Genomic DNA, 13,977 nt, shown 5'->3' with positions numbered 1-13,977 from the left:
GCATGCAAAGGCTCTGCGTGATCTGGTTTGAGTGAAGAGCCTGGATCATATGATGCATATGAACAGTAGTTGTTACTGTTTGTCTATGAGCTGCTTGGGCAGACGGGCTGAGACAGAAGTTGTCATACTGTGTCTGATAGACAGTCTAATTTCTATAAAAGATATATATGTAACAGTTCTTTATTACAATGTCAGCAGACAAAAAATGTGAACGGGGGTTTTGAATTTGACTTGCAGTGATGTAAAAAAGGAAATTAGATATACATTTTTTAATAATGGCACCATTTTTGAGCTGGAGTCATAGTGTGTTTATTGATTAAAAAGAAACACAATACAAAGACAAACATAATCAATTAATATAGAACTTTCAATTTACCAAATTTTGATCAGGATCCCATTTAACTTGATTTATTATTATACAGTATTTTCATTAATTCAAGTTTCAGGTCAGCTCTAAACACCTTAATTCATTAAACATTACCCCAATTTAAGTAATAATGTACTGCCGTCCGGCAGCTGAAGATTGCTGACCTCACTGACTCTCTGTTCTCTCTCTGAAGTTTATTTTTCTCACAAAGCGAATAACAGATGTCCAATGAAGGTGCTGTGGTTATTAATATTATCAAAAATCCACGTATTCTCCCGGAGCCTCATGTACACCTGGTCTCCCACATTAAGATGTATAGTCATGCCGTTAGCTGCCGTCTCCCAGCGATTTCCAAATGGATGATTGAACACGGTAACGATCTGCACTCCATTCTTCATGAGTCGCAGCCCCATTGGCTTAATTGATCTATTATGACCAGAGAAGCTGAAGTAATAAATTCCTCGGACTGGAGCAATGAAAATACCTGAGGATGATAAACAGAGAGACAGTTACATGTTATTAAACTGTAAGCACAATCAAAGACAACTGGAATGGCACTGAGTAGAGCACATTCTTCCGCCAAGGCCCAAAAGTCTCAAGTTAGAAAAATTAGTTATTAAAATTAGTCAAGCTGCACCAAATTACACACACTCAAAGATATTAGTTCTCTAAAATATGCTTGATTTTTATGCCTCCGCCTCTGCAACAGCCAATGGCCGGAGGCAGTATGTTATCGGGTTGTCTGTCTGTCCCATTCGTGTGAATGAAATATCCCAAGAACGCCTTTTGGGGGAATTTCTTAGATTTTGGTGGTCAAAGAGCAAGGTCATGGTGGCCTCACCAAACCTGTTGTTGGCCTCTTGAGTCTGATATCTCACACCAGCTTTAGGGAATTTATTTCACTTTTAAACAGTAATTTATTTCACTTTTAAACAGTTGTCACAATGTTCAAGTGTTCTGGATCTGCCCCCTCATCCAGATCCGTACCAAATTTGAAAAGTTTCTTCCTCGACTCATTCCGCATCTTTCCACCAAGTTTCATGGAAATTGGTTTTGTTGGTTTTGTGTTATCGTGCTTGTTAACAAACAAACCAACAAACAATCAAACGGACAGTTAATTATTTACAAAGTGAACAAAGTTTACCTGTAGAAGGGTTGTATGAGCCTGTGTTTGAGTGGACGTTCTTGTAGGTCAGTGTGATCTCAGTGTTGTAAGGTCCAATATTTCCAACATTGCCCAAGGCTGCTCCGAATGCCACCCGGTTACCTTGAGAGGCAAAATGAAAACAGAGTTATATAACAACATTTTATGACACATAGTTTCATTCAGAAGAAAAACCTACTGAACGATCTTACCTTGGAGCTCCATCTTCAGATCCTCTAACTTTTTCTCAGTGTTTCTCTGCTTGGCCTCCACTTCTCTCACGGCATTAAGAAGATAGTTATCCAAACTCTTGCCCCCGCAGTTACAAGCAGATTTGATGCCTGGACTCTGGATGCTGTTGGTGTCTTCTGCCTGTTGATCCAGATGCAGGACCTCAGCCACACACAAGGTGAAGAGCGATAAACCCAACACAATCATCAAGGTCTTCATCTTTGAATTTTTTCTGTTTGTCTGCATCAGCTCTTGCCACTATGCCTTATATAGCACGCAAAGAAGGAAGTACCAGTGTGTTTTTCCAGAAAGGTGGTTTTGTCTGTAAGATATGATAAGAAGGAATCTGATAAGAAACTTGCCAAAGGTTTATCTGGTAAGGGTGAGAGAGATGTGCGCAGTGCATGATGGGAGTTCCCCCAGCAGTCTAGGCCAAGAGCAGCATAACTAAGGGATTGTTCTAAGGGAGTGCTCAGCTATTTTAGAGATTTTCTTTTAAAATATGAAAGTATATATTTACAGCATGATCCTGTTTTAAAGATGAATATGTTGAATAGGTACAGGGGAGCTGGGATCTGAGTCCCACAGTCGGTGCTTGGAGACGAACTAATGCAATATTTGTTTAGACAATTTGTAAAAAGCAAGAATTCAAAAAATGAATGGCGGAAGGCCATGACAAAACACACACATACACACACATGCAGGTGATTGACCTCTGTGTTTTTCCACCATGAGGGTCGGATTCTTCTGTCATTGCTTCATGCCGCAGTCAGATTGTCTACAAGAGTGGATAAGTCACTTTGGTCTTAAGGGACGACTCAGGGCCGGCCCTGGCAATGTTGGAGCCCGAAGCGAGATTTCATATTGGCGCCCCCCCCACACACATGCACACACACATGCACACACACACACACACACACACACACACACACACACACACACACACACACAGCTGAGTTTCACTTGGGGTATAAATATAATGCTAATAACTAATACCTACTTTAAGCTTTAAAAAAGTAATATACAGTGTATGTCTTACTGTGTGTGTGTGTGTGTGTGTGTGTGTGTGTGTGTGTGTGTGTGTGTGTGTAGTGAGAGGAGGCTCTGCGGCTGATCTTCACGGACAAGATGTTGGACAGAGACTTGGACACGCTGCTCTCTGAATATGGAATCCAGCATCTGTCCGTGATCAAGATGGCGTTGAAGGTTCCTGGAGGACTGACGGCCTGACAGAGACGACGTCCTCCCATACCCCCACTGTGCTGCTTCACGAAGCTACTTCCTGTTTACAAATGTCGAACCTTTATTCCAATAAACCTTTTAGCGATGTTGCCTTGAAATATGTTTGAAAAGTTGCAGTTGCACGAAATAAAAGCGTGTGCTCTCTAATGTCTCATCTTTGATCAGTGTGTGGGTATTAGGAGGTTAAAGTGAAGCCTCAAGACTCTTTAACAGGGCATCAAATACTGGTAAAAAAGTAATATTAACAATAACTTTACTTTACTACATCTAAAAGGAACAGGTAGTTTGACTGAAGGCTCTAACATGGATCCCTGCAAAGCCTCTATCGACCTCCAGCAACAAAACAGGGAATAATAATTATTCTATTGCACCAAATCAGTTCCTATGGGATTTTATTTCTTTTTAGATGAATAACGTAACAATAAAAAATAGTCTACACATGAGAGAAAACAAACATTTTTGTAAATAAATGCATTAATGCGTGTTTTTCTCAATTTTTTGTATTAATTAATGAAATGATTTATTACCATTTCCTTGTCCCTTGTGCTCCTCCATGGAACTCAGTGTGTCACTTTACAGGTTCTGGTTCTGCATGGAACGAATCCAAGGTATGTCTCAGACAAAATAGCTTTCAGTTCCTGAAACCTTAGAGCTGTTTTTATTGAAAACTAATTTCCTTGTAAGAAACTTGTGAGACTTGTTTCTCGTAAGAGGTGTCTACTAATTAAAGCGATTATTCAGAAACACACCGAGCCACAGCAGCAGGATCCCAGCCAGTGTCTCACCCACAAGTGAAAGGGAAAGAGCTATGCCAGGAGCCGCCCCTGGGACGACTGATGTAAAGACCTCACATATCTAGGAAACTGAAATAGACTGAATGCTCTGCGTCTACCTCTCACACTGCTCACTGAGTGGGAGGACGGAGCAGACACACTGAAGTGCTCACAGCTCCCCCACACGTATCCAACATCTTATCTGCATTTTCAGCCTGAGCAGTCATGCGCTCAGTTCGGCCTGTGGATGTGCCTGTGTGTGTGCACGCGGCCACTTCTGTGGTAATGGCTGTTTGTGAAATATAATGTCCAGTTGTAGCTTCAGATTCTTGCAGAAGAAAAGGATCATTTTTCATAGGCTGCTTTATCATCTACGTCCATAAGAGGGCAGACTGGGACAACTGGGTAGGAGAGAAGAGGGTACGGAGTCTTATTGATACCAATATATTTACATTTAAGGAAATGGATAGATAGATAGATAGATAGATACTTTATTGATCCCAAATTGGGAAATAATTGTGTTACAGGACACTGCACAGAGAGCCAAATAGCAATAAAACCCATATGAAGAATTAAAATAGCTCAAAATAGAATGACATTCAAAATAAAATATGAAAATAAGATGTGCAAATTCACAGTTATTGCAGGAGTAAGCAGAGAGAGTTTTGGTGTGGACAGAAACTACGGCTCAGGGTTGTGAGAGGTGAGGAGTTGTACAGTGTTATTGCTGTGGGCAGGAAAGATTTCCTGTTTCTGACCTTGCGGCAGCGGAGCTGAACCAGTCTGTCGGAGAAAGTGCTTCGCTGTCTGTCCACTAGGTGGTGGACAGGGTGCTCGTGATTGTCCATGATGGATAACAGTTTGTTCAGTGGTGATAGCACAGGACATAACATTATAGTGTGTAACTCAAAGATCCACTTTAAAAAGACAGATGCTTCAGAGAAAAGTCTTATTATCCAGTTTGAACATTTGTTTGTAGAGATATTGACAGTTATATTAACCCTTTAGTTTGATAAACCATCCTCTCTCCTTTAAAACTGACCTGCTGTGTTTGCTCCAGTGGACGTCCAATGAGATGTGCTGCTGCATTACCTCTCAGCAGGGAAGCAAAGGGAGACGGAGCTCTTCCTTTATTTCCCTGTGCCCCCGCGGCCGCTCTGCGCTAATTAAAATCTGCTCTGAGCTATCAGTCGTCTCCCCTGGTTCTCCTCACACTGTAATGACCTGGCCAGGAAGGTTTCACTGTGTATATTATGGTAATGGTATTAAGATGTGTCAAAGGTCTGAACTTGAAAGCGAGTACTTATGCTCACAAAGATGGTATGTAGTGTAACGTCGGAAGGCCATGACAAAGCACACACACACACACACGCACACACGCACACACACACGCACACACACACACACACACACACTGTTCCCCACTGTGGCCTCAGATGCTCTTACAGTTTCACTTGACCTCAGTTCTATGAAATGTTGAAAGAGACACACAGCTCCTCTCAACCATGTCCAAATATATCTTTTGCATCTTCACAGCCATGACACAGAACATGACCTCTGTCCTGATGTGCTCCGAGAGCTTTTCTTCTTTTCTACCTGAGAAACGCGTCACACATTTTAGGAAATAATATCAAAGAATGACGCATTTGACAACAACAATAATGATAATAATAAAAGTGCAAGTACAAATTTAGACAAGTTAATGCAAGTCAATGGGAAAAATAAAGCAACAAAACAAACAAAACATTTTTATAAAAATGCATTTAAAAAGAGGATAGTGAGGTGGCTTTGTCTGATCCACAGTGAATAGCCGACCTCCCTCTGTCTCTAGTCTTGCCCTGGAAACTGAGACTAACAGCTGGTTAGCAGAACACAGATTTACAGCAGGGATACAAGGGGTGAGAGGGTCTGCTAAGTAAAGTGGTGCAAGGCCATTCACTGATTTAAAAACAAGCAATAACAATTCAAAATCAAGTGCTGGGTCGATGTCAACTGCTTGGCTGCGCATGCAAAGGCTCTAAGTGATCTGGTTTGAATAAAGAGGTTGATGCTGGTTTGCAGTAGTTGTTGCGGCTGGTTATCTATGAGCTGTTTGGACAGACACAGTCATATCTGAGGAGATCGTCTGATTTCCTCCAAAGCGCCCACTGCTTTTACACCTTCTGAAAACAAACTCCACATTTGCTTTAACACCTCATTAAATGACCTTTTGTCTGAATTGTGCTGTACACATAAACCTGCTTTGCATTTCTCGTCAAAACGAGCCGACAACACCGTCAGTCCCAAATGACTATCAGTGAGAATGGGTTTACCCTTTAGATTGTGACAAAATGACAGCAAGAAAGGCTTCCGGATGACTGCCACCATCACCACATATTACTGCATTATAATTTACATTATTATTATTAAAACCAATATCAACCATTTCCCTCCCAAACATCTGACACTTACAAAGGCAATGTTCAACAGCTTCATCTTCATCTCAGTAATCAATCAGGCACTCAAAACAATACGCAAAATGAGAGAGTGCAAGGAAGCCCACACAGATCAATGTTCCCTGTCAACCAAGTATGAATTGCAACGACGCTAATCTGAGAGAGCAAGTGGAGGCGTTTGATTGACCACAGTGTCGTTCCACCGTGAAGGTCTGATTTTTTTTCTACGGCGTTTTGCCTGCAGGAGTCAGATTGTGTACAACGTGGATGAGTCACTTTGGTCTTGGAGGGATGAGTGAAGAAAAGGGCCTCACATATCCAGGGACTGAAATAGACTAAATGCTCTGCCTCTCACACTGCACGCTGAGTGGGAGGACACAACAGACACACCATATTCATCCAACGGTTTACAGTATCTCCATCTTCAGCCTCCGCACCCACACACTCAGGCCTTTGAATGAGTGATGGAGGTGTCGTGTTAGTTGGTGACCAGTGGACCTCATGGGGACCAAAGCCAGGACGTCATTTCTGAGGTCCTGGTTAAGTTTAAGGATAAGATATGAATTGTGGTTAGGTTAAGCATAGGCACGACAAGGGATAAGGTTTTGGTTATAGGCTGTCCACAGTGAATGAAAGTCAGAATAAGAATAGCTTTGCAAACCTGTGTGTGTGTGTGTGGAAAACCTGCATGTTCCTGCATTTACAAATGTAACTTCCCTTCTTACTGTAGCCTCTCGCTCCACAAGAGGGCAGCCCGCTACAACTAACCAAGCAAGAAGAGGCTTTCCATGTGACTTCATATGCAAGATGTAGTGTTGTGTGCATATTATGTTTACACATGTACAGTTTGGGATGAATGAAAAACAATTCTGAATCTTTTACCCTTATGGATAAACTGTCACTCTTATATCATGCAAAGAAAAGATAAAACTTGTCCCACAGTCACAGTGGAAAGATGATAGCAGACAAATGAATTAAGGTAGCTTATAATGATTAAAGTATGTTTTTGTAATGTTTCAGAACAGGTTGCAAATAGTGATTAATGCTATTGAGGATGGTTATTGTTAATTGTCAAATACAGCACGAAGCAGGGTTACAAGAGGACATGAGCATGAAATAATTTAAAGGTTCAGTGTGTAGAATTTAGTGACATCTAGTGGTGAAGTTGCATGTTGCAGCTGGATACCCCTCACCTCACCCTCCCCTTCCAAACATGAAAGAGAACCTGTGGTAGCCGTCATTTGTCATTCAAACTCAAAAGGTGTTTAGTTTGTCCAGTTTGGATCCCGTAAAAAACATGGCGGCCTCCGTAGAGAAGACCCGCTCCCGATGTAAGTATAAAGTATTGAAATATAAAGGGCCCATTCTTGAGTAAAGACAAAAAAAAATCTTAAAATGTATATGACACACTAGTGAAAACATCAGTAGGATTATGTTATATTCAATTTCTGCCAATAGATCCCTTTCACCTGAATCTTATACACTGAACCTTTAAATCCATACTGCAGATAAAGCAGTAGAACTGTGTTGATACTAACAAAGTTCCAAAAGATGTATTACACCTGCCAATGTAAAAGCTTTTGCAATAAGTCACAGTAACATCACACACCATAACACTGCTTGTCTTACTTTTGTAGAATCTCATAAAATTTTTAATTTATCATATAATGTAAATTAAGATTGATGGCATGTCTCCACGTCCTCCCGTTACAGCAGTCGCCATCTTGCGCTTTTAACGTCATTTGGAGCCAGAGCCTGTGCAGACCCAGTCATCATGGTCTGGAGTCACAGTATCAATGTCCGGCCAAACAAGAGTCAGTCTCAGCGGTCAATCATGATGTTTCAACCCAAATTTATAACATGAAATGACTAAAACCAAACAAACAATGTAAACATATAGGTCTGTTGGTGAACATCCACTTTCACTTCTAGCTCTTGAAGACAATTCATATTAAATTCCTTCCTCATATGTGAACGGATCCTATGCAAACATGTTTTTCACATCTCTGTTTCAGTTTTCATTTAATCACTTTGCCTTCTAGTCATTTAACCCGACTAGATGGATCACAGTTAGTCTCCGCCCCAGCTTGGATTGGCTTTGCATGCAACAGATGCATCAGGAAGATATTTCTGACGAGCAGACAGAAATATCCCTCCGGCTTTGATCGGCTCGCCTCGGGGACAAGCGGGGCTTCTCTCACTCGAGCCGCCAGCAGCTCAAACAAAAGCCGCCTTTGTCTTTTATTTTGTCAATCATCTAAGAATAAAGTTGACAACACAGGTATGACACACACACACACACGCACAGAGATGTTTCTGGCCACCTCCCTGTCATCCACTCTGATACTGTTGGCGTGATCCTTTTATTTGTGTGCCTCTGTTTGCCTCTATTTGTTTGTCCGGCTGCCTTGGCTTAGTCTATTTTGTCGGACATCTCTATGGAAATAGTGTCATTACTCTAAATCACTCTGTCGGCCCTGCAGGCATGACAAAAACTCTCCAGCAAACCAACATGAATATCCTCTGCATGGCCGACATTGCATTGCACTTACATGGAGAAGATATTAGGCCGGACTATCTTCGCAGGATGACTAAATATATTGGAGGAGATGTGCCAACAACAGAGAGGGTACCGTCGGCCTGTGGGAGACGAGGCCGATCCAAGCATGTATCTCAAGGCAGCCTGTACTGAGGTCCCTGTGCCCAGGCAGAGAGGGGGGCCGAGGCTGGAGCGCTGCCCCAGTACCATCCAGCAGAGGCAGGGGGCAGGAACCCGGGTGAACCCCTCCAGCCCCACCAGCTGCCCACCAGGAGGCTTTGAAGCCAGCAGCAGACCTCGAGAGCCGAACAGTTTGGAGGAGCTTCTTCAAGTGCACAGGCACCTTTTCCAGGCGTCTGCCCAACCTGGTGCCAACATGGTCTACAGGTAGGATATCATTCACAGAGGAAGGGTGCACACTGTTAGTACATTCCGATAAATGCTGCACATTTAGGCTGCAGTATCTTCTGTAGTGGAAGAGAGCTTGCAGAAGGAGATACATTTAAATTACTTGCATTTTGCATAATTTTGGGTTATCTGGCTATTCTGCTTAACGAACTGCAATTTATTTTGATTTTCTGGAGTAAATGTGAATTCAGCCTTAGCCCAATCAGGGTAAACAGCAGCCTGTGTGTACATTTGCTCCAATTTCAATCATTTATACACCACTGGAAGCAAGGATAAAGTTTAACTGCACAGCAGGGTCCCTGGTCCTGTTAAATACCTAAAGCTTTCATCATCTCCCGATAAGGAAGAGTCTGTCTCAGCACAGCAAGACCCAGCACTAATTCCCCTCCGTAATTAGACTTGACGTTCGAGGCACATGAGGCCACCGGCAGACATACAGCCATGTCTTCAGTGGCAGGTATTAGTATCTGAAAGACTGAGGTTTGGAGTAAGTAATGAAAGCTAGGTCCTGATGTCCAATTATCTTTTTCTCTTTCACACTGTAAATGACACCGAACCCACATACCGTCTCATATACGTGTGTGTGGGAAGCAGTTACAACCTTGAGTGTATCTCACGTTTGGATTGTACCTTGTATCTGTCCATCAAGAGCAGGAAACCAATTTTAATTTAGTCTTACCATGAGTGCAGTGCCCGTTCTAAACCTGTTTGCTTGGCCTGTGGTGATGCTGCAGAAGAGCTGTCACCTGTTTGCTCAAAGTTCAGTGAAGCTCGACTCAGTTTCTTTAACGGTAACCAGTTCCTGTACAATCTGAATGTTTGTCATTGCAGTAAAATGTAATTTCACAACACTTTTAACAAATATGAAAAAAAAATAGAGTACAGGTGTGAGGCAGCTTGTATGTGTATACATAGATATATTTCTCAAGAATATTTATGTTTATATTTATATATAAAGTGGAGTTGGAAGGAAACAATTCATTTTATTATTCATTGTGGGTAGTTGCTGAGGTCCAGACATAATTTCACATATAGCTTTATCTGCTTTACATATGAAACTGCTATGTCTAGTACTTTATTGTGAAAAAAAACACATCGACAGTCAATCAACAACAATCTTTATTGACAATGTTTAGAATGAGCTGTTGTTCTGGACAAATCACGTTTCAATAAAACTCCAGTGAGCTCACAAGCCTTTTTTTTTCCTGTGGGTCAAATTCTGAAAGTGCACAAATATTTCATTGATACTGAATCCATGAACCACAGAGCGCTTTACCATTAGAAATAAAAGGCTCTGCAGCCGCTTCAATTTCCTTGCTTTGAGGCCAAATGGCTGCCGGGCCGACATGGAAGGTCACTATGCGTCTGTAGGGGCCGTCACAATAAGGACGTCAACATTCATCAGTGTAACCAAAGTGCATCGCATTGAAACTGAGAGAAGGTTGTGGCAAAGACAGGGCTGGTAATAATACAGATGATATAACTGTGAATGTCACAAGGGTGGAAATGATGATGATGATGATGATGATGATGATGATGGTGATGGTGGTGATGATGATGATGATGATTACCTTAAGTTTTCATTCAAAACCTCCGATTTAGAGTCCAGCTTCTTCCTCTGTGTTTTTCGTGCATGTTTGCAGCACTTGATGACTGTGCCCATTATGTCTGCATGAAGTCAGAACCAGCCTTTTAGAGCAGATTAAAAAACCGAATTCTTCCTCTCTGGTCTTGTATGTGCAGTGCCTCACAATGACTTGCGGGTCTAATCTGCAGCATATAGAGGGAAACACTGTGGACTCGGAGTGAGGGAGAGAGTCCTGTGTTAAAGGGTGATTTAGAGGGAGATGGAAGAGCGGGCCATGAGGAGAGAGATAACAGACAGAAGATGGAAAATGGAAAAAAGAAAAGGGAAAGCAGGAGCTAATCCACAGAGAAAGAAGAGAGGGGGAGAGAGGGAGAGAGGGAGAGAGGTGGTGCTGCTGCAGTGATGTCACAGACAGCTTGGAAAGGTTTCCCCCCTCATTATCTCTCATTTTCTCTCCAGGAGGTTGGTGCTGATGAAGACGACTATCTATTAGATGGTGATAAGCCTTTTGAAAAGCAAAATGTGAAACACAAAAACCGTTAAGTCGAGCAGCAGACTGTTACAACAAGGCTGTAATTATGTGACATGGAATCTAACAATCCTCTGTAGAGAGCAGTGGCTGCTGGTATGTGAAAGGAAATCCATTGTTTATTGTATAATACATGCAGTATTTTGGTGGTGTGCCGGCAGCACCACCAAAATATAAAGACTATTTCTGTGGGAAATCCAGGGTTAGGTTACTGCTGAGGGACGAGTGGGTCTCTTCACTGCAGCTTTGTTGTCACTCATCTACACTATTTCAACAAACTTGCCATATGGAGGTCTGTGTCTTAGCAACACAATTTCAAAACTCTATTATCGGTTCTTAACGGAGCAATTAAGGAAGAGTGGTTTGCCTCGGGGTAGCAGACTTATCGTCTGTTGGGGATTCCAGCCGAGAGTGTAACATTTCCATTTTACGCTTCTGACTGACACACTTTTAAATAGGACCAACCGTGGGGGGAGGGGGGGGAGCTGTGGAGGTGCCGGTGACATTAGAGGGATGCTCCATGTTTGATATTTTGTCCAACAGCGCAGTAACCTCTCCAGAGCGTCACAACGTGATCAAGCCAAAAACATGGTTTTGCTGGCAGGTACAGAGAAAATGCAGCGGGGGCAGCACAGCAAATAGACTTTTTAAAGGTTTTTATTGGTTTACACATCAGGATTTGTTCGCTTGAGTTCTACTTGGGCTGTGAAAACCGTGGTATGATATGTTCTGAGGCTCAGAAGGGAGTTTTCAAGAAAATGTGCTACAATTATGGATGGATGGGTGGGTGAATGGAAGGAAAATGAAATGAAATAGCTTTCATCAAATACTTTACATAGAGTAATTCAGCACAACATATTATCTCACACTATATATCCAGTCTCCCCAACGCTCCCCCTGACCCATGAGCCAACGTTTCATCAAAAAACGACTGTTACCAGCGTCTTCTCTTATCAGATGCAGTCGCAAGGATATAAATATAACTGCGTTGGCCTCGAGGTTTGTGGCGGTTCAATGAACCATGAAATCCTGCATTGTCACATTGCTGCTCAGTGGGGGAGGAGGCGAGGACGCTGCGCTGCCTCAACACTGGTTTAATGCTTTATTTCAATGTGCCACTTCATCTGATCTGTTTCTTAACATCTGCTCTGAGACGTCGGTGTCAGAAAGGCTCTCTCTGGATTCTTCTGGGAGCCTGAGCCGTAGCCTGCAACTTTTCACCGTACGAAAAAAACAACAGACAGCGCCGTGAAATGATGTCATGGGAGAGAGATCGGAAGTGATTTCCTATGTTTGTGCGTACAAGGAGGACGTGTATTGTAATAGTAGACAACAGAAAGAGGGTAAAATGCCTGATAGGTCAACCACGGTGAGGTGAAGCGTGTCGGTGACATCCACATGTAGGCTACTGTACTCGACCACAGTGTGCCACCTTAACATCCTGCCTGAGGGGCATTTCTTTAAGTAAACAAACACACACATCAAGTCACATCAACATCCGCTGCCTCGATTCCCATTCGCAACATACCTCTCTCTCTCTCTCTTCCTCTCTCTCCCTCTCTCCCTCTCTCTCTATCTCTCTTTCTGAGTGTGTGGCGCCATAGTGAAAAACACTGCAGTTCTTTCAGCCAGTCAGTCAGAGCCAGCGTCTCTCTCCCCTCAGTCAGCGCCTGGCTCCCTCTCTCCACTCGCCGCTCATCGCCTCCTCACTGCATCTGTCCTCCTCTCTCTCTTTCTCTCTCTCTCTCTCTCTCTCTCTCTCTCTCTCTCTCTCTCTCTCTCTCTGAAACGATGAACCATGCATCCTCCTCTCTCCTCCTCCTCCTCCTCCTCCTGCTCTCTGCTTGTCCATTGCCATTCCAGGGTCCCTTTATCAAACAGAGCGTTCTTGCTGCAAAGCCGGGAACCTTAAAAGCTGTGTTACTTCCTTGCGGACTTTGGAGACAGGACAAGGCTGTTTGCCCAGTCTGAGGACAGCTGCCGGAACGCACGCTGCTGCTGCTGCTGCTGCTTCTGTTGGGATGCAGATCTTTGCAGGACCTGTGTAGAGCCGCTTGATTCCTCTAAAAGTTGCAGGAAGACGCACGTCGGTCAAGGATCTCATCCCTGCCTCGTCCTGACATCGCACTGTGTGTAAGAACACCTGTATCCATACAGATTTGGTCTCTCTGTGTGTGTGTGTGTGTGTGTGTGTGTGTGTGTGTGTGTGTGTGTGTGTGTGTGTGTGTGTGTAAGTCGATTTGTGAGTGAACATTCTTTGCTTCAAGCGTGACCTTATTTTAAAGACGTTTGACAGGAGTGAAATGGGATGTCTGTGTTTAGTTTTTTCACAGCGCTGAGGGCTCAGCGTGCTGGTGCAGTGTTACTCTCTTCACTCCAGGTGTTTGACTAAAAGGCTTAGCTGCAGTTTGAGGGCAAGAGAGATCCCCTGACACCCAGCCTGACAAAACCTCAGAGACACCCCAAAGAGAAAGACAGTAAAAGAGGCATCAGCGGCTGAATTAGAAATACACACATTTGAAATAGGCAGGAGACTGAACTTGAGTTGGAAACTATATAGGATAAGGAAGATTAGACAAAGAAGGACAGAAAGAGAAAAAGACGAGCAAAACTAGGGGCAGGAGTGTTTTCGATCATCGTACAGCTACGTCGAAGCTGCTTAGACATGTGAGCAACGGGCGTTAAAGTGGAGAAAACAGCTTGAAAAAATTAAAATACATT

General features: G+C 43.0%; 2 protein-coding genes across 2 annotated transcripts in view; one reads left to right on the top strand and one right to left on the bottom strand.

Annotated features, from left to right (window-relative positions):
- Positions 1 to 284: 284 nt before the first annotated feature.
- On the bottom strand, positions 285 to 2,006 carry LOC118118040 (complement C1q-like protein 2). The gene is made up of 3 exons (XM_035170823.1): positions 1,724 to 2,006; positions 1,512 to 1,634; positions 285 to 851 (listed from the first exon to the last, which is right to left on the bottom strand). Exons 1-3 carry the CDS (start codon positions 1,986 to 1,988, stop codon positions 571 to 573), a joined length of 669 nt encoding a protein of 222 aa, XP_035026714.1. The 5' UTR covers positions 1,989 to 2,006; the 3' UTR covers positions 285 to 570.
- Positions 2,007 to 9,003: 6,997 nt separating this feature from the next.
- The window catches only part of kcnab1b (potassium voltage-gated channel subfamily A regulatory beta subunit 1b), a 37,343-nt gene continuing 32,369 nt past the window's right edge, over positions 9,004 to 13,977 (top strand). The window contains 1 exon segment of the mRNA XM_035170820.2: positions 9,004 to 9,118. The gene's annotated coding sequence lies outside the window, so the exon portion shown is untranslated.

The sequence above is a fragment of the Hippoglossus stenolepis genome, chromosome 11 (genome assembly GCF_022539355.2).
Source record: "Hippoglossus stenolepis isolate QCI-W04-F060 chromosome 11, HSTE1.2, whole genome shotgun sequence".
Classification (NCBI taxonomy): domain Eukaryota; kingdom Metazoa; phylum Chordata; class Actinopteri; order Pleuronectiformes; family Pleuronectidae; genus Hippoglossus; species Hippoglossus stenolepis.
This window is presented reverse-complemented; position numbering and strand designations above follow the sequence as displayed.

Excerpts from the sequence above, each read along its gene's own strand:
- LOC118118040 (XM_035170823.1), bottom strand. The coding sequence starts at position 1,988 with ATGCAGACAAACAGAAAAAATTCAAAGATGAAGACCTTGATGATTGTG. Across the intron at positions 1,635-1,723 it reads TCTGAAGATGGAGCTCCAAG|GTAACCGGGTGGCATTCGGA; the intron begins GTAAGATCGTTC and ends TTGCCTCTCAAG. Across the intron at positions 852-1,511 it reads CTCATACAACCCTTCTACAG|GTATTTTCATTGCTCCAGTC; the intron begins GTAAACTTTGTT and ends TATCATCCTCAG.